Genomic DNA, 25,784 nt, shown 5'->3' with positions numbered 1-25,784 from the left:
GTCACTGGACTTCACTGATGTGGAAGGGAGTATATGGAAAGGGGCATTTGATCAGGCCTGCCCTTAGAAAACTCACTTGGAAGTGGGGAAACATGAGTCAGGGAGACTCTTGAGGAGTCCAGGTGGGACTGTGTCTGCACCCTAAGGTGGTCGTGGTGGTGGTGACGGCAGTGGAGAGAAGGGGACAATAGGCAATAGATATCATTAGACAACAGGACTCTGCAGCATATTGGGTTTGGGGGTGAGAGTCTGAGGAGTCGAGGATGACACCTGGCATTTTAGTCTGAAGCACTGAGGAGATGGAGGTTCCCTTAACAGTAATAAGGTTTGGGGACAGAGGAAAGTACTGAGTTCAGATTAGTCATGTTGAAGTCAAGATGTCTACGGGGCACCCAGTTTGAGGTGTCCAGTAGACAGCTGGAAATGATCAATTGGAGGTTGAGAGAGCTTCAGGCTGCCTAAGTAGATAGGAGAATTGAATCCATGGGAGCTAATGACATCATCAAGTGAAAGCATAGAGGAAGAAGAAAAGAGAGCCTTGGACAGCCCTGGGGAACAGCCACAGTTAGCAGGTATGGCTTGGATGAAGATGTAGCAGAGATGACTGAGAAGAAGTGGACAAACAGGTAAGACTGGAACCAGGAGAGAAGAGAGTGTCAAGGAGAGGGAGATCAACAGGGTCAGAGGTTGCAGAGAGGTCAAGAAGGACTGGGGACCTAGAACAGGCCATTAGATTTGGCAATTAATAGATTACTAGTCACTTTAGAGGGAACAGTTTTGATTGAATGCTGAGCTCAGAAGCCAGACTCGGAGAGTCTGGAAAGAAATGGTGGTATCTATTGCAGACAGCCTTCTAAAAGAGTTTAGGCCCAAAAGGTAGATTGTAGTTGGCTCAGGGATAGTCTCACTCTTCACAATGATGTTATAAAAGCCACAACTTGGAGTTTCTCATGATGGCATTTGTTTCAGTGACAAACCCTGTAACTCCTTTCATTCAAAATTCAGAGATCATTTCATACCAAAGATCATCAAGTTATTTTGGGGCAGTTGACAGATGGTGTATTTACAAATGTCCTGTCATTTTCTATTTCTACAATAGCAGCTGTCTTAAATGAAATAATTGTTTTTCAAGTTACAATCATTTGCTTGAATTTAAAATTTTGATCTAAGAGTAAATAAATCTCTACCTCTTAGTAGGGTCCTAACTCGAGTCAGAAAGACCTTAGCAATTATCTGGTCCAACCACCTTGTTTCTATAGATGGGGAACCTGGAATGCACCTAACCAAAGGGGTAACTTGGGGTGACTGTAATGAACCTAAATTTCCTGTGAGACAAATGGACTTTGTCATCTGTCTTACATTTAGTAACTCTTGAAAGTTATCCCTTCTCTCTTTTTTCTTTTCTTTTTCTCCTTTTCTTTCTTCTAGCATTCCTTTTTTGGGGTTGAAGTGGGAGATTGACTTTTGATTTCATTGGTGTAAGTTAACTACCATCAACCAGACTACTCTGCAATTTTTGTTACTCTTCTGTTAAGAGGTTGCCTAGAATACTAAGACATTGAGTGACTTGCCCCAGGGTCTCTCAGCCAGGAGCCAGAAAGGCACTTGATAGGCTTCTTCTCTCCTTTACTCTTAGACTCTCTACTCACATTATTTTAGTCCATTTCTTTCTTTTTTTTTTTTAAGATTTTTGCAAGGCAGATGGGGTTAAGTGACTTGCCCAAGGCCACACAGCTAGGTCATTATTAAGTGTCTGAGGCTGGATTTGAACTCAGGTCCTCCTGATTCCAGGGCTGGTGCTCTATCCACTGTGCCACCTAGCCACCCCAGTCCATCTCTTTCAATGCTCCTGTTCCATCTTTTAGTTCAGACAGCTTTTCTTTTTCAGCTTACTTAGCAAGTGATTTGGTTCCCCATTCCCAAGAATTTCTCATAACAAGTAGGTTAAATTGCAAACTCTTTGAGGGCCCTTATTTATCTTAAGAGGCTCTGAGTTCCTAAGCATGCTTTGCATATCATTAGCACTTAATAAATGTTTGTATAAATTAATCAATTCATTCTGGTTTAGTGGTCAGGGATGGGCTGTGACCTTGTCACCTCACTGGAAATTGTTAGGATACTGTTTCCCTTCCCACTTTAACTCTCTCCACATTGGACTGATTCTATTTGTTTAATCTTAAATAAAGCTCTATTAAAAAACAAATCAGCTCTTGATGTGATATCCAAAGCTTATTGCCACCTAGCCAGTAGGTCTTGTTAAATATTTAACATCTGTTGCACACCCTGCTAATATTTTCCTGTTTGTTTTAAGGATTCTGATACAAATTTTCTGCTATAGGATCAGATCCTTAAAGCAAAGCTGTTAAACTTCCTTCCTAGTAAAATACCAAACCCACTGTGCTCCAGCTCTTATGAAGGCCTTTGTCCTATCCGTCACGATTAAAGTGGCCAAGAGCCCTTCTGAAGCAGGGCATTATTGGGGTAGAAAGCAGTGGTGGCTTGAAGATGAAATAAAGACGGCCATTCAGAGGGATACCAGTCCCATCACTCCATTAGAGGCAAGCCACTTAAACACTTAGGTTTTTCATACAACTCTTCAAATTTTGCCCAAGACACCTGGACAAACAACTCACTGAAATGGTTGGTTCAGTTTAGTATTCTAGGTCTGTTCTAGGTCAAAAACCCCACAGACATTAGTGTAGACTTTTTTATTTCTTTTCCAGATGTTTAATGATGAAAACATACATAAAATACATATTAAAGTTAAGATGCTTTATAGTTTTTGCAAGAAAATGAAGCTTTAAGATACAAAATAAACATTTCATTAAAAAAAAACTTAACAGGTTAGATTTTACTCAGTTAAGACAGTGAAATAGCAGCAAAGTACCAAGACATTATTTGTGCACTTCTTGTAGTTAGGACAAAAGTTACTTCATTAAGATCAGAGTCAGAAATGCAAGACTGGCCTTCTGGAGGGTTTGACATAATTTGAGTCACTGGTTAGATACAAGCATTTTTTTTTCCAAATATACATCAGAGAGAGGAGTACTTTCATGAATTTCAGAAAATTCAGGTTCTCAACCAGTCAGCATGACCACTACTATAATGACACCGACCATTAAGACATGCAACCCAGATGCTTTCCATATACTTGCTGTGGAAGGTAAGCGAGTATTAAGAGCCTTGGTGGTTGTCTCCTCTCTCCTTAAGGTGAGAGTTGTGCTTTGTTGAGCCATTTCAGAGAAGTCACTTGGCATCCCACTGGTGATACTTAGGGTCATCGGAGTGGTGGATGATTTTGTGGAGCTCATGAAGCTTGTGTTTAGGACAGTTGCATCTTGAATATGAATGGTCAGTGTTGCTGCTGCTGCTTCATGAGAATTTGTCTTTCCTGTGGGCAGGTCTTCTGGATAAAGAACCAAAGGCTTATCGGTGCTTGTAAGGACCACACTTTTGCTCAGAGTGGCACTTAATGTGGACTCCTTTGTTCGATATTGTTTGGGTATTTTGGTCACCTTGTGTTGGATTTCCAGACTCAGGGAACTAATGGCATCTGTGGCCTGGGTGCCACTGATGGTGAACATGCTTGAGGTCATAGGAGAAAGGGTAGCTTGTTCAGTGTGGTTTTGCCAGGGCATTGTATGATTGGAACATGGATACCCGATCACTTGCGCAGCAGTTTCCATTACCCATTTCAGTAGATAGGTGACATTTTGTTTTTCATCACAAGCCCATCGATTATTGTAGAGAGTTATCACTTGCAGCTGAGATAGCTGGTCAAAGGCTTGATCAGGAATATATGTGAACTTGTTGTTGTGTAGGTAAAGATGTGTGAGATTTATCAGCTTTACTAATGTCCCTGGAAGAATTTGGGTCAAAGAATTGTTAGACAAGTCCACTGTCTTTATGTTGGAAGGCATGTTAGTGGGGACCGTCCAGAGTTTGTTGCTACTGAGGTTGAGAAACTTGAGGTTACTGAGTGTATTTTTGATGAGAACAACCCTTTCCAGCATATTCTTAGAAACATCAAGGCGCTGAAGGTTCCAGTGATAAGCAGTGTCGGACTTGTCGAGAAGTTTGATGGCATTGTTGGTGGCATACATTTCCCAGAGTGACCTAGGCAGCTGCTCTGGGAGACGTTCCAGCATGTTGTTGGACACGTCGAGGGTCCTCAGGTTGGTGAACTGAGTTAGCTGGTTGTGGAGATCCGTGAAGAGGTTAGAAGACAGGTTTAAGTGAACAATATTCTCTTGGAGTCCAGGTGGCAACAGAGTCAAGTTTCTGCCTGAACAGTCCACACGCCTGTGCTTTTCTGAGCATGTACATTGGTGGGGACAGATACATAGAATACCAGGGACCAGAAGCAGAAGGATGAGCAGGCAGGGAGACATTTTCAATATCTGATATTCCATCTTTGCCTGGAAACAAACAGAGAGACCGAAATGATACCCTTTCAGCATGCAAATGTAGTGGAGGAATCTGTAATGGTCTTTTTCGCATTCGGCAAAATTATCAATAAACCTCTTTGTTGTTTACCCCTTTTATAATTGTTCCAGTGATTAAACTAACAAAGCTCCCCTTCATTTATAGTCCAAATGCTTAATCCTGCTGTTAGGGCTGTCTGGTAGAGGGAGACTTTCTTTCCTTCTCTGCCTCCTGCATTCTCCCCCCCACCCCTTCCTCCTTTCTTTTGCCTCCCTTCCTCATCTGCCTTCTCCGAGCCTGTGTTCCAAAAAGCATTCTCTTACCAATATAGCTGCCTCATGAGTCCAAGCAAATCCTCTGTTCTCATGTTTTCTTATCCAGCTGGAAAAAATGGCTGTCATAGATCTGTTTTTAAAATCTCTGCAGTAAGGTAGCAGCCGTGTGTGTGTGTGTGTGTGTGTGTGTGTGTGTGTGTGTGTGTGTGTGTCTGTGAGAGAGAGAGAGAGAGAGAGAGAGAGAGTGTGTGTGTGTGTGTGTGTGTGTGTGTGTGTATGTGGCAGAGAATGTTTTTAAGATTTTTAAGAAGTCATTTACAATAAAATATAGCTTTTTCAATTTTAAAGAAATGTCTGCATTATCTGAATCATTTTAGGCATTTCAAAACCCAGATCCAATATTATCCCCCTGAGCCCCACACATTACATTGCAAGATGTTGTTTTCCTGTATATTTTCATGTTGATTTTTCACCAAAAAACTGGTTGGTTTGTTGTGGGGTTTTTTTTTTTTTTTTTTACAAAATTAATGGAATTCAGACCAAAATTTCTCAACTGTCACTGCAGCAAATTTTTGGTGCATGCTCTTCTTGCTCCTAAGAAATCTGTCTTCTACTCTAACGGCCACTTTAAGAGGAACCCCCAATCCATCTCCATCTCTCCAGCTTTCCCATCTTTAAAGATCAGCTTACCACAGATCGGGTTGTCTTCCACCTCAGCACCTCATCTCCCTGGGAGGCTGGAGCTCAGAGGTCGCCGGCTGGCTTCTGGAGAGCTGGGAAGGGCTGCGAGCCGGCAGCAGCGGCTGGGGCTTCTGCTCCCCTGCTCAGCCTGCTCAGCTGCATTGTGTCGCTGTGAGCTGAGCCAGGCTCTGAGAACACCTGATCAGCACCACATTGGAGGACTGCAGAGCTGTCACTGGTGCTGACTCCGATTGATTGCAAGGGGGCATGCTCGCCAGAGCCCAGCCGGGCTCTTAGCTCCGTCTAGGGAGGAGGGGGCCCAGACCCTCAGATGGCAGCCCTCCCCACCCCCAACCAGACTCATCAGGTCACACTTCTGGGGCTTGAAAGTAGATGACTACTGCCTCATTGAGGATTTTTGGTTTCCTCTTCAGGAGATATTTTATCATTGAAAATGAATTCATCCATTCTTTTTCTTCAATTTAGCATAAGGGCTCACACTCTCCATTCACACATGTGCACGCACACACACACACACACACACACACACACACACACGATTTTGTAGCATTCTAGAATTCCAAATTTGTCTGCTCACTTAAATCCTTCCCTTCCCTTCTAGGAGTTACCTACTTATACATGTTTGTAATAGACTGGGAGAAAAAATTAGTTGTCCCAGCTAGTAGCTTCTCTCAACATGCTGAGCAACATTTGAGGAAGAACACTGGTTAAAAATAAAATGAAATAAAATTCATTATAGCAAATATGGTAAATAGAAGCAATTGGGCTTGCGAAAATTGCCCTGGATTTTGAGCTAGAAAGCCTGAATCCAAATCAGGCTCTGCTGCTTACTTCCAGTACGACTCTCTGGCCTTCCACCCCTCTGTAAAATGGGGCTGTTGAACTAGATCCACACTGAGTACCCTTCCAGCTCTAAGTCCAGGATCTTTTGAAAGGCTTCATATGAATTAATCTTTTGGCTGGACAATCTTCTAGATAGGAGACAGAAGATTTGTCATTCTAGATAAGGATAATGCTTTTCCTTGCAGGGCCCGCTTTCTGCTGTCTCCTGATACTGTGTGGATGTTTTGACCCCTTTGGAATGAGTGGCTAGACTTTGGGAAGTAATGGAGCCTTTTAGCTTGTAATTATACTCATGTAATGGCAGAAGGTTCAGCTAGTTCAGTGAGTGTCCTGTCTGATCTTAGCCTGAGGTGTGATCATATTACATCTGGTAACAGTGGCAGGGATAGAGTGGACATAGAAAACGGGAACCTTGATTCTGTCTTTGGTTAATATACATATATATATATATATATATATATGTATATATATATATATGTCCTTTGGCTTATTGTATAAATGTTGTATGAAGTATAAATAGATCAGCATACATCATAGATATTATTTTGCTTTTTGGGAGAAAATAAAGCAAACATGTTTGGTTTCTTCAATATGTTTCACATTTAATTGTCTGGAAAGTAATTTAGAAATTTTCTGGGGAAGAAAGGAGAAAAAGGGAGGAGGAAGAGGAAGAGACAAAATGATGGGGAGGGAGGGAGAGATTAGCTTTGCCTCTGCCATATATTGTAGCTCATGATGTAACCTGTCTGAATGTCCATGTTCAGCTCCCCATCTCAGCCCTCCACCCAGAGGATTTCTCACCAATTTTCTATAGCACCTGAGGAGCTCATTTGGGTCATGATTTTATGATCAGGATCCAGGTCAGGTGGTAACAAGCTATCTTTTTATTTAATTTATTTTCTTAAAAGCTAAAAAATATGATTTCTTTTTGGTCTAGTTTCCAGATTAAAAACTACATTTGTTAAACTGAATGCTTCCGAAAACCATTTGCCATAGATACTATATTAGGAAATCCATTTTATGGCTGTTGCTTTGCTGTCCATTAGATGTGTTCATTGATAAGAGTTTATGTCAGGTGAGCCAGCAGATCTGTACAGATTTGCAACAATGCCATCACGTTGGTGTTGTTGGGCAGTCATTAGTTATTGGGTTTCTTTTGGTCAAAATAGTGAGGAAATCATTTCTGTTCTTAAGCTTTTTACTCTTCTCAATTTTAGCTGGAACAAAAGTTAGGTGTAATGCAAACCTAAATAAGAAATGATGCAGGGTATTATTCTTAAAAGTAAATTATAGTATTAAAATGTACTACTGTAAAAAGTTGATGGGGGCGGCTAGGTGGCGCAGTGGATAAAGCACCGGCCCTGGAGTCAGGAGTACCTGAGTTCAAATCCGGTCTCAGACACTTAATAATTACCTAGCTGTGTGGCCTTGGGCAAGCCACTTAACCTCATTGCCTTGCAAAAAAAAAACCTAAAAAAAAAGTTGATGGTCCTCAAGCTCTGTTTTAAAATCAGTAACATTAGAAACATTTTATTGATTGGCACCCTCAAAAGAGAATTGGAATGAAATGCCTAGTCTTTGGGTCTTTAATTGGAGCTCTTTCTGTGGTCATTGATCTTGGCAGGCACCTAGTCTTTACTTATCTACTATCTTTGTAGAAAATGTCCCAAAAGTCTCTGGGTAGCTTCAGGCTTAGTGTGCCTTAAGACTTTTGGGACACCCAGTACTTCATGGACTTACTTCTAACTATAGTTCTGTGATTTTCCTGTAAGATGATAAAAATCCTCAGAAATGAAAAAAAATAATTCTGTAAAAAAAAAAAATTGGTTGTGATGGTGAGCTACCTTTGTAACTCAAAGCTTAGTACACAGCAGGCATCTACTAAATTGCCTTGTGCAAAGGGCTTTGCATACTTTAAAGTTCTCTATAAATGACCTATGAAGGGGGAGGCTGATATTTCTTCTCTTCTGTGGCCATCTACTGGATGATGGCTCATCTTTGTCTCTCTCTTTTTTTTTTTTTTTGCAAGGCAAATGGGGTTAAGTGGCTTGCCCAAGGCCACACAGCTAGGTAATTAAGTGTCTGAGACCAGATTTGAACCCAGGTACTCCTGACTCCAGGGCCGGTACTTTATCCACTGCGCCACCTAGCCGCCCCTTATTTATGTCTCTGGGTCAGTTACTTCCATGTCTTGGATGATTGACTTCTAGCTTCCATGGGAGAAAACTGTGGGGCAGAAGAGTAGGGAACTGGGAGCAGAACTCCTGCTGAATATGAAGAAGGGTATCTTGGAGAGATTTGAAGGCAAAGACAGTCAGAGATTATCTTGGGATAATTTGCAGGAGAAAAATCTTCAGATCTAAGTAATGGGTTAAATGACAAAAGACAAGTAAAAGAATTAAAGAGGGTTTTAGAAGATCAGAGAGAATGAGTGAGGGGAACCTGAAGAAGATTCAAGAAGGAAAAAGAGAAGATTAGTTCTGTCACTTTTCATCTTTTTTTTTTAAGTCTTTGTCATAAAGGGCTGCTCTGGTGGGAGGAAGGAGAACTCATTGAGGCCTCTAAGGTCCCTAAATCTAAATTTGTGGTTCTTTGATTTTTACTAGTTGGACCCTGTGAATTAGTAAATCAGAACACCAGCTCTGAACCTTTCTTTTCCTGGCCTGGATTTCCTTACCCATTAGAGATGAAAGTTTCCTGATCTTTCCAGGGAACACGTCTGTTCCTTTCCAAAGTGCCATACCCACCCCCCTTTGCCTGCATTACCACTTTGTATAGTTCAATTAATGAAAATACATCTATTAAATGGGCCTCTGGGTCAGGCACCATGTTTATCGATGGGGATACATACAGAGGTGAAAAGGAAACTGTCCCTGGGACAGTTAGGTACAGCCAAATAGATGTATCTGCTAAGAGTTTGCAAGGTGGGTCCTGACAGCTGTGGGGAGGAGGGCCCAGATAGCAGTCCTGGGGAAAGTGGGCTGTGAGCTGAAAGGAAAAGGAGTCTGGGGCTGCCGAGAGCTGGCAGTGAGGCCAACAAGGGAGGGGAGAGGTGCATTTCAGACAGAGAAAATAGACTTGGCGTCTGTTGGCATATGAAGGAAAGAGGAAGGTGACTTAAATTTGGAAATAAAGGCTCAGACTTGCATGTTGAAGAAGGGCAAAGAGGATTAGGCAGTGAGTTTGGGAGCCCCTGCAGCTTTTTAATCAGGGGAATGAAGAGGTCAGACCTCTTGACAGCCATGTGGAAGATGGATTAGAGAGGAGATCATTGAGGCTGAGATGCCAGGAACTGCATGGGGACTATGGAAAGGTCATGGAAGCAGAGAGGGATGAGACTTGCTAGCAGTCATCTCGCCTCGGCTTTGGCAATGGAAGTCATGACTTAGGCCAGGTCAGCCTCACCCAGAAGGCTGCAGACCCCTCTGGGGCCCACCAAGGGCCAGGTGTGGGGAGGTAGTGGGTCCTCTTGGTAATCTTCAGGGCTCACCTTCATGCCCCAAAGTGCCATCTATGTGGAAGATATTGTTGCAGCTCCAGTTCAGCCCCTATCCTGGGCTCAAATCTAATTTGGAGCCCTAGAAACAGCCTGCTGCTGGTAGTCATGTTGATTCATCTTCTCATCATGTGGTACTTGAATCATCTCCTTTTTGCCATGTTGCTAAAATAAACTTTAGACTGTGGATCTTGCATCTCTAATTTTGTTTCCTCCCTGTTTCGCTTTCATTCTGCCTGCCTTTTCTCATGTCCTATCTTACTTTTATTTTGCTGCACTTATTTCTGCTGATTTGAACAAATATTTCTACTTTGGCTGATATAGTCCTCTGTCATGGTAAAGAAAAAAAATCTGCAACAAGGAAAAAGCACCCCCACACACACACCTTGGCTATGAATTCTTATAAAATTTCCTCCTATAAATTCAGTTCTATCAGGGAGAGAGGTGACAAAAAATCCCAATTTTTCAAGAGTCAGCACCAGCTCCTACCTTCACTAACTCAGTATTTATATCATAGTTATAGTATATCCCCCATTTGTCCTAAATTATTAGGAAAAGTAAAAGATCATAAATGTAAAAATCCAACTAACTTAGATGTAAAAATAAAGAGATCTAAAGCTTTAAGGTGTATATCCAGAGACAAATGCTTCAGTGTTTTGTTTATCCTTAGATATTTCAGGGAATTTCTTTATTGTGAATACTTTTAATTAATGTTAATTGATTGAGTAAAGGAAATCTAAAATATGAAAGTCTTTATAGGTGAAAGAACCTATGTACAATGCCATTGACTACCGTAATATTTCAAGTTGAGGACCCAACATGAGGATATGAAGTGTGAACAGGATGTGGGATAGATGTAAAACCTGAAAAAACATTCTCAGTAATGGGACTTGGCAAGAATGAAAATCAGCAATGATTTGTGTTACATTAAGATGATGAGGAGACTCCCAGCATGGAAACAGATGTTGGTGAAATTTTGAAGGAAAAAAATCTTAAAAGAGATGGACCACCAAGGATAGCAGATGTTTTTTGTGATATTATCATAGGGGGCATTTTATGAAAAGCAATTTTGGATAATCTTTCTTGTCATATAAAAGTAGATATCCTTTTAAAAAATAGGATTGCCATTACCTCAAAATGCTTGCCTCCCTCAGGACATAATACTAGTTAAGTTTATATCAACTCGTAAATAAACTGGTTATTTTTCTAATTTAACATGTTCACAATGACTGCAGACAAGACACTCCAGTTTGGCATAGTCTGTTGTTCATCCACCAAGGGTGTGTCAAAAGAGATAGGACCCAAGAATGTCATGTTATTTGAGGTGATTCTTTCCAAGCTGCCACCATTCTATACATGAAACAAAACCTTATGGCTCAATTTTGAACCCAGGAGATAGCTATGTGATTCGATGTGGGAGAGTCTTAGAAATACCTGGTAAATAAGGAGTTGAGACTGTGTTTACAGAGATAGTTCCCCTTTTTATAGAACTTTTAAGGTCACCTCTGAACCTAAAAGTTTAGGAACACTCCTTAGCCAGCTAGTGAGTGGTCCAGTGAGACCATAGCCAGCTAGTGAGTGGTCCAGTGAGATAGGATAGAAGTCATCTCCTGGACACTGGAGAATTAAGAAACCCAACCAGGAATGCTCACAGGGTCTACGAGGCTTATTTTCATTGAGATGGAGTTGCCATCTTTGGGAAATGACCCAACTTATTTATCATTCATTTCTTTAAGTTTTTTTGCAAGGCAAATGGGGTTAAGTGACTTGCCCAAGGCCACACAGCTAGGTAATTATTAAGTGTCTGAGACTGGATTTGAACCCAGGTACTCCTGACTCCAGGGCTGGTGCTTTATCCACTGTGCCACCTAGCCACCCAGAAATGACCCAATTTAGAACTACAGCCTGTGATTTTTTAGAGGTGTTAATGATTTGTTCAGATGATCCCAGTACATAGAAGAGTTTGAGAGCTGGTATCTTTGAATTTTTTTTTTTTTTTTTTTTGCCAGCAGGTCCTGTGTTTTCCCATTGAGGTGAAACAATTAAACATTTTGTGGAACTTTACTGCATTTTTAGAGTTGTTTTTGACTTAGTATATGATGTGTTTTATTAGAAAGCTGATTTTGGGGGGGATGGAGCCAAGGTGGCAGCGTGAAGGCAGGAATTCCCAGAAACTAATTCCAAAAAAACTCCCAAAAGCCATCAAATTATGACTCTAGCCAAAATTTAGAGGGGCAGAACCCACAGAAAGACTGATACAATTACTCAGTCCAATTGAACTTAGAAGTTTCACAAGAAAGGTCTGTTTCACCGGGACTAGGGGGTTGGAAAAAGCCACTGTGAGTGCAGCTGCAGCACAAGCATAGCCAGACCAGGTGCCTAGATCCCTGGGGGCACTTGGGTCTGTGGAAGAGTGGGTGGTTTCCAGAGCTCCTGGCCCAGGAATCACCAGGAACAGCTTGAAGGGGTGATGAGAGAACTCTGCCTCGCCAGAGTGAGTGCAGAGCCAGCACCAGCCTCAGAGCAGCCTTACAGTGAGAACCTACAGTGGGAATTGGGGAAACCAACCTACGCCTCCAGAGTGCAGCCCACAGATGTTAAAGGGGTCAGAGGAGACTGCAGCGGTCTCTCTGCTCTCACTGAGGCAGGACTCAGCTGTTTGCCCACACTCAGATCCAGTTTGCAGTTTGGGCCCCCCATACCACCGTAGCTGAACAGGGACCCTCCTCACAGCTCCAGGGCAGAGGGGAGGGCCTGTGGTTATCCACATACCAAAGCCAGGCAACAGAGCAGTCAGAGCCTCTCATAAGACCTTGGAGGATTTAAGGTCCCTGTGGGTTGTCCCAAAACACCCCAAAGCCTTGGAAGTGCAGTAAATCAGTCATGGGCTGAGGAAATGAGCAAACAAAAGAAAAAGAATCTGACCATAAAAAAAATTACTTTGGTCCCATGGAAGATTCAGAAGATGACAAAATTGAAGGTTCTGTATCCAAAACCTCCAAGAGAAATAGAAAATGGGCTCAGACTATAAATGAGCTCAAAAAAGCCTTTGAAAAGCAATTTAAGGGAGGCAAAGGAAAAATTGGGAGGAGAAATGAGAGTGATGTAGATAAATCATGAAAATCAAATCAGCAACTTGTTGAAAGAAATATAAAAAATATTGAAGAAAATAATATGTTAAAAACCAGTTTAGGCCAAATGGAAAAAACAACAGAAAAGGCAAATGAAGAGAAGAATGCCTTAACAAGCAGAATTGACCAGCTGGAAAAGGAAATAAAAAAGCTCTGAAGAAAATAACTCCTTCAAATGCAGAATAGAACTAAAGGAAGCTGGTGACTTTGCAAGAAATCTGGAAGAAATAAAATTACTCCAAAATAAAATAAAAAATTAGAAGAAAATTTGAAATAACTCATTGGAAAAACCACCAACCTTGAAAACAGACCTGAGAGATATAATTTTAAAATTATTGGGCTACCTGAAAGTCATGACCAGGAAAAGAACCTAGACTTCATTTTTTAAGAAATAATACAGCAAAATTGCCCTGAGATCCTAGAAGCAGAGGGTAAAATAGAAATTGAGGGAATTCACTAATCAACTCCTGACAGATCCCAAAAGAAAAACTTCCAGGAATATTATAGTCAAACTCAGAACTCCCAAGCCAAAGAGAAAATGCTAAAAGCTGCCAGCAACAAACAATTCAACTACTGTGACTCTATAGTCAGGATTACACAAAATATGTCAGCGTCTACTTTTAGGGCTCATAGGGCTTGGAATATGATATTCCAAAAGGCAAAAGATCTTGGTTTACAACCAAGAATCAACTACCCAGCAAAACTGAACATCCTCTTTCAGGGGAAAAGATGGATTTTCAATAAAACAGAGGACTTTCAGACATTCCTATTGAAACAACCAAAGCTGAATAGAAAGTTTGATCTCCAGGTATAGGACTCAGGTGAACAATAGAGAGGGTGGACGAGAAGGACTATGAGGAACTTAATGATATTGAACTATTTGTATTCCTGCATGGAAAGAAGATACTGATAAGTCATATGAACCTTCTCATTTATAAGAGCTGTTAGAAGGAGTATATATAGACAAGGCATAGGAAAGAGCTGAATATAATGGTATAATATAGTAAAAAGATGGAGTCAATGGGTGATAAAAATTCTGAGAGGAAGAGAAAGGAGAGGAAGAAGGTGCTAAGATATTTCACATTAGAGTCAAGAAAAAGCTTTTTCAAAAGAGTGGAACAGGGGAAGGCAATGGGGGAATGAGTGAGCCTTCATTCTCATCAGAAATGGTTCAGAGAGGAAATGACATATATACTTAATAGAGTCTAGAAATCTATCTTACTCTAGAGAAAAGTGAGAGGAAAGGGATGGGATAAGGGGGAATGGGGGGGAGGGAAGGGGGGAGTAAGTGATAGAAGAGAGGGAAGATTGTGGGAGGGGGTACTTAGATACAACATACTTTTGAAGAGGGACTGGGTGAAAGGAGAGAGAGAATAGATGAGAGTGGGGAGGAATAGAGTGGAGGGAAATACAGCTAGTAATAGCAACTGTGGGAAAAATATTGAAACAACTAATTCGGTGAACTTATGATAAAGAAGGCAACTCATCCCAGAGGCAGAGCCATTGAAATCTGAACACAGGATTGAAGTAACCTTTTTTTCCCCACTTCCTCACTATTCTTGAGGTTTGTCATCTTTTGGGGGGGGGGGGTTATGTTTACTCTCACAGCAAGATTATTATAATAATATAAAATAAATAAACCAAAAAAAAGAAGGCTGATTTTTCTGTTAAGTGTGTGACTTATGAGCATTTTCTAAATTCAAGGTTATTTAAATTTGAGGGATAAAGGGTTTTTCCCCCTTTGTAGGAACATCTCTACAGTTCTTGTGGAAATTAGTAAGAAGATAAGATTGAATTACACAAATTAAATTTTCATCATTTTAGGAACTTCTATAGAAGAGGTTTCCTGTGTATTTGAGAAATACTAGGTGTTTCTGAAATTGCTAAGTCACTGAAGACAGACACTATATTTAAAATGTTTTAATTAAATGGAAGAAATTGATACAAGCATCCTAGAGAATAATGTCATCTTGCAGATTGTAACTTCGAAGGAATTTAGTATGCCTTGTTATTACAAGCCTTTTTTGTTGTTGTTGTAAAGATGACAACTATCTAAAAAAACTCCTGAACAAAGAACTATCTATTAATTCTAAACATTAAACAGATATTTTCTATGCTTTGAAATTTAGCAGTTAGATACTATGCCAAAATCAGCAAATAGTCGAGGATCAGAAAAGAATTTCTACTCTAGGGGAAGCACTTTTTAATATTTACATGAATTTAAGGGAGTTTAAAGCTGATTGAATGGAAATCTAAGCTGGATGGCAGTTCATTTTTCCCATCATTGAAAAAGAAAAAATAAAGCTAGACTTTTTTTATAACTCCTCACATCAGCAAGCTGTGATCAGTCACAATAATTCTGCAGGTGGTGGTGGCAGCATTTCATCCAAGGTTTGTTGACTAGAGTCAGGAGGAATAGGAAATTGGGTCTCTGATGTGGATGAAAGTGAATTATGACCTTCTGAGTTGTGTTCCTCCTGGTTTTTGAGGAGAGCTTCTGGAGGAGGGGGCAGGATGGAAGAGTCAGAGAGAGGAGGAGATGACTGCCTGTTTTCAGAGTCGAGACAATCCAGAGGAGGGGGGAGATGAGAAAAATCATTTTCAACTAAGTTAGAGGAGTCTGGTTTCTGATTTACTGACTCATCTAAATCAAGAAGAGGAGGAGGAGCTGGAGCCAAGTCCATCTCCTCTGAAGAAGAAATAGCAGTGCCAACTGTCGATCTATCACCACTCTCCTCTGATGTCCCATTTGGTTGGTCTTTCATTCTCTCCAAGTCTGACTTGGGAGATTCATCAAAATTTTCACTTGAATCAAACAATTTAACATCCAAATCATCTGCTAAGAGCATACTTTTGTTTGGTTTCCAGATCTCAAGTGAGACAATTGAGGAACGTTTTATGGATTTTCCTTCTCTGCTATAGTCCATATACATATCAGGAGTTTCTCCATCAGCAAATGGAGACCGACCAGCCCAGTTTTGGTCATTGGGGATTGGTTTTTTAAAGCATTTCCAGAGTATAATTATGACTATAGTGACTAACATAAAAGTTAGAATTATGCCAATTAGTACAGCAGCTATGGAATTGGCAGGAAAGTTTTGAGATTTTGTTATGGGGGGATTCTCCTGGTTGAATCCTGGAGTAACAACTATTGATGCTGATTCTCGAGTGGAGCTGGAGCCAGGTGAGGTTGGTGCTTTCTTGGAGGAATTGTAGACTGGTGTTACTGGTGGTTTCTTGGAGGAATTGTGAACTGGTGTTGCTATTGGTTGCCTGGTAGAGTTGGGGGCAGATGATGCTGGTGATTGCCTAGTGGAATTGGGGACAGTTGATTCCTGTGATTGACTGGAGGAATTAGGGATGGGTGATTCTGGTGGTTGCCTGGAGAAGCTGAGGACAGGTGATCCTGGTGGTTGCCTGGTGGAATTTAAGACAGGTGATGCTATTGGTTTACTGGAGGACTTGGGGACAGGCGGTGCTGGTGTTTGACCAGAAGACGTGAAGATGGATGGTAAGGGTGTTTGTCTGGAGGTGGTGAGAACAGCTGATGTTGGTAGTTGCCCAGAGGATCCAGGGGCAGGTGAAGTTGATAGTTGGGCAGAGGACCCAGAGATGGTTGATGATGGTTGTTGTTCCAAAGAGGTGTTGATCAATTGTAGTGGCTGACTGAGAGGGTTCTTCTCTGTTCCAATTCCAAAATTAGCTGATATAGCTGGCATTGATGATTTGAAAGTAGTCTGAGATGGGGCTGTTGAGGGGTACTCCTGTGTCTCTGTTAGAATTATGTTTGTCAAGTAGCCCCAGAAGAGGATTAGGATGAAATGCTTGGGATCCATTTCAAAAGCCTAAACCATAACCAGTTGATTTTTTTCCCCACTGTAAATAAAAACAAAAGGGCAATTAGCTATCGGGAGATGGGGACATAACTACTTTTGTTTACTTATCTCTATGTTGATGATACACTAAAATGTCACTGGATGACTAGTCCTATGCCATTTGTCAGTGCCCATGGTCAACATGACCACATTGACTTACTGGCAGTTTACTTTTCAGTCACACAAAAGAGAATGATAAAGATGGAGAAGGGTTGCAATTCAAATCATTGAAAGGAATACTCAAGGGGCGGCTAGGTGGCGTAGTGGATAGAACACTGGCCCTGGAGTCAGGAGGACCTGAGTTCAAATCCATACTCGGATACTTAATAAGTACTTAGCTGTGTGGCCTTGGGCAAGCCACTTAACCCCATTGTCTTGCAAAAACTAAAAAGAAAAAAGGAAAAAAAAGGAAGGAACATTCAAGTCTAGGCAAGGACAGATCCTTAAAGTGTTTGCAATACACTGAAAATTAACTCTTCCTCCTTCAGGGACCTGTCATTCCTACTTTGGACTGTGTTGGCATAAATTTCCCTGATTCTAAAGTAAAAACAGTATATTCTCCATTCTTCATTTAAACCAATTTAAAATGGCTGCCCTGGTACTTTCCTGTATTGTGGTGCCAGATGTCTATCCCCACTTAGTATGAGGGTCACCTGTTCCATCTTGTGGAATCTGTACTCTGACCATCTAGTGACCATCCGTCTCAGCACCTGAGTACAATGGCCTCTCCCTCCCTCCCCAGTCTGAGCACAGATGCTGGGGACCCATCTCTAATGGCCTTGACTGTAAGTTGATACTAACTTAGCAATTATTTTAGACTTTCTGCTCATATTAAAACAAATGTGCACATTGTAATTTATCAAGGGCATATTTCACCAAGCATGGGGGGGGCTAGGTGGCGCAGTGGATAAAGCACCGGCCCTGGAGTCAGGAGTAGGTTCAAATCTGGTCTCAGACACAATAATTGCCTAGCTGTGTGGCCTTGGGCAAGCCACTTAACCCCGTTTGCCTTGCAAAAACCTAAAAAAAAACACAAAACCAAGCATAGATAATTGTAATTTTAAAGGTGGTCTGTATTAATATTGCCCTGCTTGTTTTAGAAATTTCTTCGAACAAGAATTCTCTTTCAGTCAAGGCCACCAAAGAGGAGGACCTGCATTCGTGTCTGACTGACTGTCATTCCCAGAATTCCATTATCACCCTTTGGAATGTCTCCTGCCGGATTACTCAGCCCTTAGTGTTCCAGAATGCTCTGCCATCTTCTCCAGCTGTGCCTTTGCTTTCTCTGTTCATTCCTCTTTCTCTTTCTAATCCCCCCATTCCTTGGCTGTCACCTGGGTCTTGTCTTGCTGTGATCTCTCCTCCTGGAAACACCATCTCTGTGTCTTGGTCTTCATAGTCCCTGTCCTTGGAGCAGCACTGATACACAGGGGGTGTTTACTAAATATTGATTGACCAATTAACTCCCAACCAGCCTTAAGGAGCTTCTGACTTCTATTAGGCTGCTTCCTATAGCCTGCTCTTACCTCACATTTAAAATAGTTAAACTTTTTCTCTCCAAAATGAACTTCCTCCCCTGAGTTCCTTATTTTTATTAACGGTACCAACAAATGGTACCATTTAGTCCAGTGTAGAGTAAGTCAGGAAAACAACCCAAGTTTAAATCTCATTTCTGACATTTATTAACTGTCTAATCATGGGCAAGTTAGTTCACCACCTGCCTCAGTTTCTTCTACATCTATAATATGGGCTATGGCAGATGTGGAGATGAGCCTCTGAGGAGATTATATGTAAAAGTGCTTGGCAGAACTTAAAATATTATTGTTATTGTTATTGCCCTGCTCCTTTGTCCCTGGGTGACTTGAGCAGAAGTCCCTGAGCCTCATCCATAAAATGAGGGGTTGGACTAGAATGAATCCAACATAGTGGGAGGCATCTTCCCAGCCCTTCCCTTCTCATCCACTCTCCTTCAGGGTCTCTGAACCACAGTGGCAGCCTCCACCTGGGACTCCACACCCACTGCACCAGAATCCAAGGCAGAAAGGACAGTGGGACTTTTCTCACTGTGCTACCTCAGGTCATAGATGGAGCATCAGACCCAAGGAAAACCCTAGAGTGCTTTGGGATCAGACAGGGGAGCAGGAGGCAACCAGGGAACACTTGTTACTTTGTGCTAAGCCTTAGGATCAGAAAGAAAGGCTTCTGCCCTCAAGAAGCTTGCATTTTAACAGAGGAGACCAGGTATAAGGAAACATATCCACAGAAGGTGAATGGGGCTGAATAGATGGAAGGTAGTCTGAAGCCGTGTCTTCTTATGACTCCAGCTCTACCTACGGACTTCTACCTCTGGATCCTGACTTCTCTTTCCCTCTTGGATCCCCCACTACTCTCATTCTTGCTTCTCCTTCCAAACTGCTTTTCAAGTTCACTGTTTCAGAGCTGTTTAATTTCTTCTCTAGATGTTCAAATCCACCAAGACCCAACTTGACTCTTCCTATGGACACAGAGCCAGCAGGAACCTCACCCCTGAATCCTAAAGTGGTTCAGTGACTTCCCCAAAGTTACCCAGATAGGCAGCTCTGGAGGCTGGGGGGGTAGGGCAGGTTCTAACTCCAGAACCAGGAGCTCATGGTGCCTTCCCTCTCCTGACCCCACCAGCACATAAATCTGCTCGTAACTCTGCCCCTTTCCCACAACATCTATGGAAAAGATGGAGAAGGATTGCATCGGATTTCCTCAAGCCCTTTCCAGAGCAGCCCAGCCTGAAGCACATCTCTCCTCATTTGAACTCCATGAGCAATTCCTCTGGGAACTAATCATGCACTGACTTAGAACCTTACAGGAAAGAGGAATGCTTCTCTCCCTCCCCAACTAAAAGGTGAACACCTGGAGAAATAGAGTTGTCTCAGAACTCCCCTCCCCTCCTCCATTCCATGTCCCAGTATCCTAGGAGGCCCAGTAAATGTTTTCTTTCATCAGGACCACCATATTTGGCCATCTCACTCAATAATTATAATAACAAACATTTATATAGCACCTGAAGGTTTGTAAAAATGATTTATAGATACTACCTCATTTGAATCCTATAACAACTCTGGGGATTTTTATGGTAGATTAATAAGAGGTAGACCATTGTTTTCCCCATTTTACAGATGAGGGTCAATATAGGTAGTAAGGGATTGAAGCTGGATTTGACTTGAGGTTTTCCTGACTCCATATTCAGCACTCTGTCAGCTGTCTCCTATTAGCAAATATTCATTGAGTGCCCAGTATATGCCAGATGTTTGTCCTTCATTCTTGAAGAAGACCATGACATTGGGAAAGTGATGTCATGACAAGCATGTGAATTGGTTTGAGCAAGGGAGGTTATGCTAAGTCACCAGCCTCACTTTCTCCTCCATAGCCATCTGGGTCCAGAGATCAGATATGAATTAGGATGACTGGAGATGGCCCTGGATGTGAGTTAGTCAGGGTGCAGTGACTTGTCCAACAGCTAGTAAGTGGCAAGTGTCTGGCACCAGATTTGAACTCCCATCCTCCTGACTTCAAGGGCAGTGCTGTATCCACTGTATCACCTGGTACAGGACTGCCCAGCATGGCATGCCCTCATCGGTGAGGATGCTGTCCTCTATGAGGAAGGCAAAATTGAAACAGCTCAAAGGAAATGTGAGATGTGCTAAGTTTAGAGTAACCACCCCAGCTGTTTACATAGACTATTTGTGCCCAACCTGTGGTAGAGTATTCTGAGCTCGTATTGGTTTGATCAGCCACAGTCGGGCACACTATAATTAGTCTCAAACATAGTGATGTCATTTTCATCTTCTTAGATAATGAAGGACATGAGCCAACCAGTATAATGTCAGATACTGCGGTGGGTAAAGGAGACACGAGGACAGAAATGAAACTGTTCTGTCCTTACAGAGTTTATGTTCTACGGCCTCTAAAAATCGTAAGTTAGCTTGAGGGTCATCAAACCCTAGATTAGTATTGGTAGGAATCTTGGAGATCATTTAGTTCACTCTAAAATTTCAAAGTTGAGGAAACTGAGGCCTTGAGGGGTGAAGGGCTTTGCATAGGGTCCTAGAGGTGATCAAGTTGGATCTGAGCCTTGATTTAGCCTCCTCCCTGACCCTACTCTTGTTTTATGATCTTCTTTGATCAACTTGGCTACAACTTCTGGAGGAGACACCTTTTGCAGCTGTTGACTTCAACAGGATGTTTGGATTATCCCTGCTCTCCCTGTTAGTGGGAATGATAAAGAGTTGACTTCCTGGGAAATCATTCCTGCAATTCTCGAATCAGTAGATAATGCATAGGTGACATTTTAGAAGTTGATTCCATCACAAGTATTTGCCATTTTGTGGGTTCACTTAAAAAAATAAATTTAAGCATAGTATTCCTTGTTCTAATTAATGGAAAATCCATTAGAAGGAAAACAAGGCAAATTTGGAATTAACAGCTTAAATAAGGAACCTATTCAAAGTTATAAGATTCTGTTTTCTATTCACATCCTTTTTTTGTCAACAGGAAAGTAGAAATAACCACAGCTTTGTGAAAGCAATTATTTCCCATGCTCTTTAAGGAGTCTACCTGCTCTGATCCAAAACCCTGAGCTACTTTCCTTCCCTCCTCTTCTACTATCTGTTTTTCAGTAGACTTTCCAACCTAAGTATTAGATCCCTGACTTTGGTGAAAATCCTGTAGGGGGCAAGACTTGAACCCCTGAAATCAATGTCATTCTCCTTGTGACAAGCTCTTAAATATGAACATTGGGGTGGGGTGTAGGAACATGGTAACTCCTTACAACCTTCAGCTTGTTCTCATGGAAGACAGAAGCACAGACAATGAGGAAAGTGACAGAGAGGGAGAAGAGCACTGCACCCCCACCTGCCCCGTACAGCTCTCTCTCGGTAGTCAGTTGACTTTGGAATATGGACAAAATCACCTTTCTGAGCTAAAGGAACTTGAGGATCTCTTTCGGCACTAATTGAGCCAAAAAGGAAGGAGGAGACAGATCAGGGTCCAAAGAAATGAAGAGAGCAGTTCAGTTCAACAGGTATGTTTATTCAGTTGTTCACTGGACAGTGTAGGAACAAGGGACATCCATCAACAACTGATTATGGAGCACTGTACAAAGAGAATACAAAAGAGGAAGGAGAGAATTTTAAAAATAAATCAGAAAAATCTCGAGGAGATTCAAGAAAAATCTTCAAACATCTTGAGGAGAGATGAAATTAAGAGAAAGTTGGGGGAGGGGGAATCAGCTTGAGTGCCATCTCCTCCATGAAGTCTTCAGTGAATTCCCCAACTGAGATGGACCTCTTCTCCTTTAAACCCTATCATGAATTGTACCTGGTAACCACACTTATTTGTACATATGCATTGTGCCAACTCCCACCCCACCCCCGAGAATATAAGTTGTTTGGGCATAGAGATCCACCATTACCAATGTCATAATAGAATTCTTATGGGGGAGGGGGAGATTGTGGTGGGGCAGCTAAGGTCAGTGATTCCCAAAGTGAAGGGTTCAGTGAACCAGTGTACTTTTTTTCTCCTAGTAGATCTCTACTCCCACCCTGCTATGGCTCCCTTCCCCCAAAAAACCAACATAAAAACACCCAGCACACTAAAATGATAAGTAACATTATCAAGATACAGTAGCTATAAAATAAGGATGAATGCAGAATAACTACTCTAGTTCTCTTGAACATAGAGTAAAATAGAGGCAGCTGTTGGTCATAGGATAAAATATTGGGTCTGGAGTGAAGAAGACCTGAGTTCAAATCTATGGGAAAGTCACTGAACTTTTGCTGGCCTCAGTTTCCTTATCTGTAAAAATGGAGATAGCAGTGAGAATTGAATGAGATAAAAAATTATAAAATGCTTAGCACCTAATAAAGTTTACTGTTATTTCAGTTGTTATTCAATAGTTTGAAATGTCAGGTGAGTAATCATTAAGCATTGACCTGAGATATTTGTTTTAGACATGAAAAAAGGTTTCCTAACTTATGATTATGAAGTAAAATTAAAGTATTTGAAATTGGAAGATTGAGAGAGAAATTGACATGGGTGATGGTGGAATGGAGGTTGGGTGCAGCTTTGACTTGAAAGGTGGGAGAAGTTTGTTTTTGTTTTTTTGCTGTTACTTTCTGTTCTTTGGTCCCATGAGAACACTTCATCATGAGCCACCATCACATTTCTAGTTTTTCAGCTTTGATTGTTTTATTCAGTCTATAAGCATAGATGTTATTTAAGAAAACGATGCAGGGACAACTAGGTGGCCCAGTAGATAGAACACTGGCCCTGGAGTCAGGAGAACCTGAGTTCAAATGTGGCCTCGGATACTTGAGACTTACTAGCTGTGTGATCTTGGGCAAGTCCCTTAACCCAATTGCCTCACCAAAAACCAACGAACAAAAAAAAAGAAATTAATGCAGCTATAGTCTTGTTTTCCATTCCATCCAAGTAAAATTTAGAAATAATTAAAAGACAGATTGAAACTATCCTTAGACACTGCCTAAATTCAGGAATGACATTTTTAAAGAATCTGAATATAGGGAAACCACTCTGGGGAACTATCACTTTCATACTTCTGTATTAACATCTCAAAGCAGATACAAAAGAAGCTTGAAAATTCCATTCAGCTGGAGTTAAGTGGTCTTTGACAAATTCGAACAAATTTGAACGTATTAGGGATTTCCAGCTTCATAATTTCCATTCTTCTCTTTTACTACATATGTGGAAATGTTCATTTTATTTGATATTTAAAGTCAGGATTTAATTTTTTTTAATTTAATTAGAATTAAAATTAAAATTTATGGAGAAACAATATCAGAACACTTAAATGCTCCTTGTTCTTAAGAAGTGGACTTAATTAATTTCTTATAATTCTTACTATTTGTACAAACAGTAAGTTTATAGAGTATTTTCAGATGAAAAACAACACCACAAGAATATTTTACAGTGTTTAGTTTCCTTGGAGCAGATATTTTTAATACCCAAATTTTGGCAATATTTACTTACTCCAAAATAGTATGTCAACAGATGTTAACTTTAATAGTTTGTTACAAAGATTGTTTTGTTTAGTACTCTTTTGAGGCCAGATACTGGCACCTAGTCAAGTTAGTTATTATTCAGTAGGTTGAAAGATTAATATCAGATCAGCAATCTGCAATGACCTGAGGTGTCTGGCTTAGACATGATGAAGGGCTTCTTAACTTATATAACAATGAAACATGGCTAAAACATTTGAAATTTTTTTGTACTGCCTTTCTTTGCAGATTAGGGAATTCAAAATTTTATTATTTAGTTTGATCATTGTAAGGCATTAACAGAACCATGAGCAAAAATACACTATGTCTAACTTTATCTTTCAGAAATGTGATCAGCAACCAGGGACAAGAGTAACTTTTGGTAACAGGCAGTGCCTCTAAATAGTCATCTAAAGACCCAGAGGTGTGGTCCAGTTTGGAGAGCACTTGATGTTCCATCTTTTGCCCAGCATTGTACAGTGTCTTAGGTTTGCTTCATCTCAACAAATGCTATGAATCTATGAGGTTTTTAGAGGCAGCCAGAGAATTGAAAAACCCACTCCTGCAGATTGGGGTTCAGTAATGCCTTTGTCAAGGCATTTATCACATTTGCCCCTTCTCTTCTTCAGTTCTATTTGTACATAATTGCCACAGCATGATCTACAAAATTCACCTTTGGGAAAAAAAGTCACAGATGAAGAATTCATTGATAGTCTGGCACTTAGGTTTGTTTCTTTTGAAGTCTTTTAAAAATTAAGTGAAAAGAATATGAATGTTCTCATTTCCTGGTTATGGACTTTGGTAATTTTAAAATAGCAGTAGAGTTAAACTGCAGTGAGAATTTTTAAGATTCTGAAATATCTTTTTTCCTTTTCAGGAAATAAAATGCCAGGTTTCCCATGTGAGCTTACATTTGATCATATTGATCCTGTCCTCAGTTATCTAGTTTATTTAGATTTCTTTGCACTTGGAAATTTTTATTTTAAACATGGAAGAGTTTGTTAATAAATTGCAGGTGAATGCCTCTTGCCACTCAAGTAAAGCCTTCCTAGGAAAGTTCCTTTAAGTTATGGATATTTTGGACTTCAGCTAAAAACGCTTCTGATAGTAGAACTCCACAGCTGATTTTGTTGGCTTCTAATAGGATAAAAACAATAAAAAAACTAACCTGCCCATCCATGTAGTTAATAAAACCAATTTTGTCATCCTTCAGGCCAATGAAGAATATTAATTATTAATTTTAATAGGAAACAGTAAAACAAAGACAAATCCACAGATAAATGCCCGTGTGAAAATTGCTCCTTACCTCTGCCGTACCTCTCTTGTCAACAAGGGTTGGACATTTGAGTATTTTGACAAAGAAAGCAGAAGTCGATGTTAACCACAGTTTTAAGATGGAGTCTGTGGAGAAGCCTGAAGAGGAGGAGGAGGAAATGAAGCAATTGTTGCTTCAGGCTTTGTAGAGCAACAGAAAGAATGATTAACGAAAGCTGTCCTTTAACCGGATGTACGTCGAACTCAATGCCTGCTCCCCCAGCATCCTTGTGATCCCTGGGGGTCTGCTGACCAGGCTTCCCAGCACGCCAGCTCTGTGGCTAGTTAGAGCCAGTCCGGAGAGAACAGGGGATGATTAGTCTGGGGGGTTCTGTCTCTGTGCCTGAGCCCACCTTTCCTTTAGTCAGGAGCCTAGTGACATGTTCTTGTCTCTGAGATCATCTAGATGAAATTGTTGTTTTATTAATGGAATGATTAACATTCATCTTTTTAAGAAAAATCTACCAGTTGAGCTGACAGTCAGAAGAATAGTAATATCTGGTGATATGAGGAAAGAGAAGACATTCTATTGTTAGAAAACATATCACTTCCCAAGCATCAGTGAATGTTCTGTCTGTGAAGTGGCCAGTTGGGCTCCTGGTGGGCTTTTGGTGAACTTTCATGACAAATGAATCATTGCAAATGCCCTTGGGAAAGGGGGGCATTGCATTTTATGAGGAATATTTGATCTA

General features: G+C 40.9%; 3 protein-coding genes across 19 annotated transcripts in view; 1 reads left to right on the top strand and 2 right to left on the bottom strand.

The window, feature by feature from the left end:
- Positions 1-25,784, top strand: part of NF1 (neurofibromin 1) — a 251,200-nt gene that overhangs the window by 172,942 nt on the left and 52,474 nt on the right. The window lies entirely within an intron of this gene.
- On the bottom strand, positions 2,500-4,867 carry OMG (oligodendrocyte myelin glycoprotein). Its single transcript, XM_074188988.1, has one exon. It carries the CDS (start codon positions 4,458-4,460, stop codon positions 3,078-3,080), a length of 1,383 nt encoding a protein of 460 aa, XP_074045089.1. The 5' UTR covers positions 4,461-4,867; the 3' UTR covers positions 2,500-3,077.
- Positions 14,521-25,316, bottom strand: EVI2B (ecotropic viral integration site 2B). Its single transcript, XM_074188987.1, has 2 exons — positions 25,085-25,316; positions 14,521-16,748 (listed from the first exon to the last, which is right to left on the bottom strand). The coding sequence occupies exon 2, from the start codon at positions 16,706-16,708 to the stop codon at positions 15,221-15,223; it is 1,488 nt and encodes a 495-aa protein (XP_074045088.1). The 5' UTR covers positions 16,709-16,748; positions 25,085-25,316; the 3' UTR covers positions 14,521-15,220.

Source organism: Macrotis lagotis, chromosome 5 (genome assembly GCF_037893015.1).
Source record: "Macrotis lagotis isolate mMagLag1 chromosome 5, bilby.v1.9.chrom.fasta, whole genome shotgun sequence".
Classification (NCBI taxonomy): domain Eukaryota; kingdom Metazoa; phylum Chordata; class Mammalia; order Peramelemorphia; family Peramelidae; genus Macrotis; species Macrotis lagotis.
The sequence above is the reverse complement of the archived record's forward strand: the minus strand, read 5'-3'. Positions and strand labels throughout refer to the sequence as shown.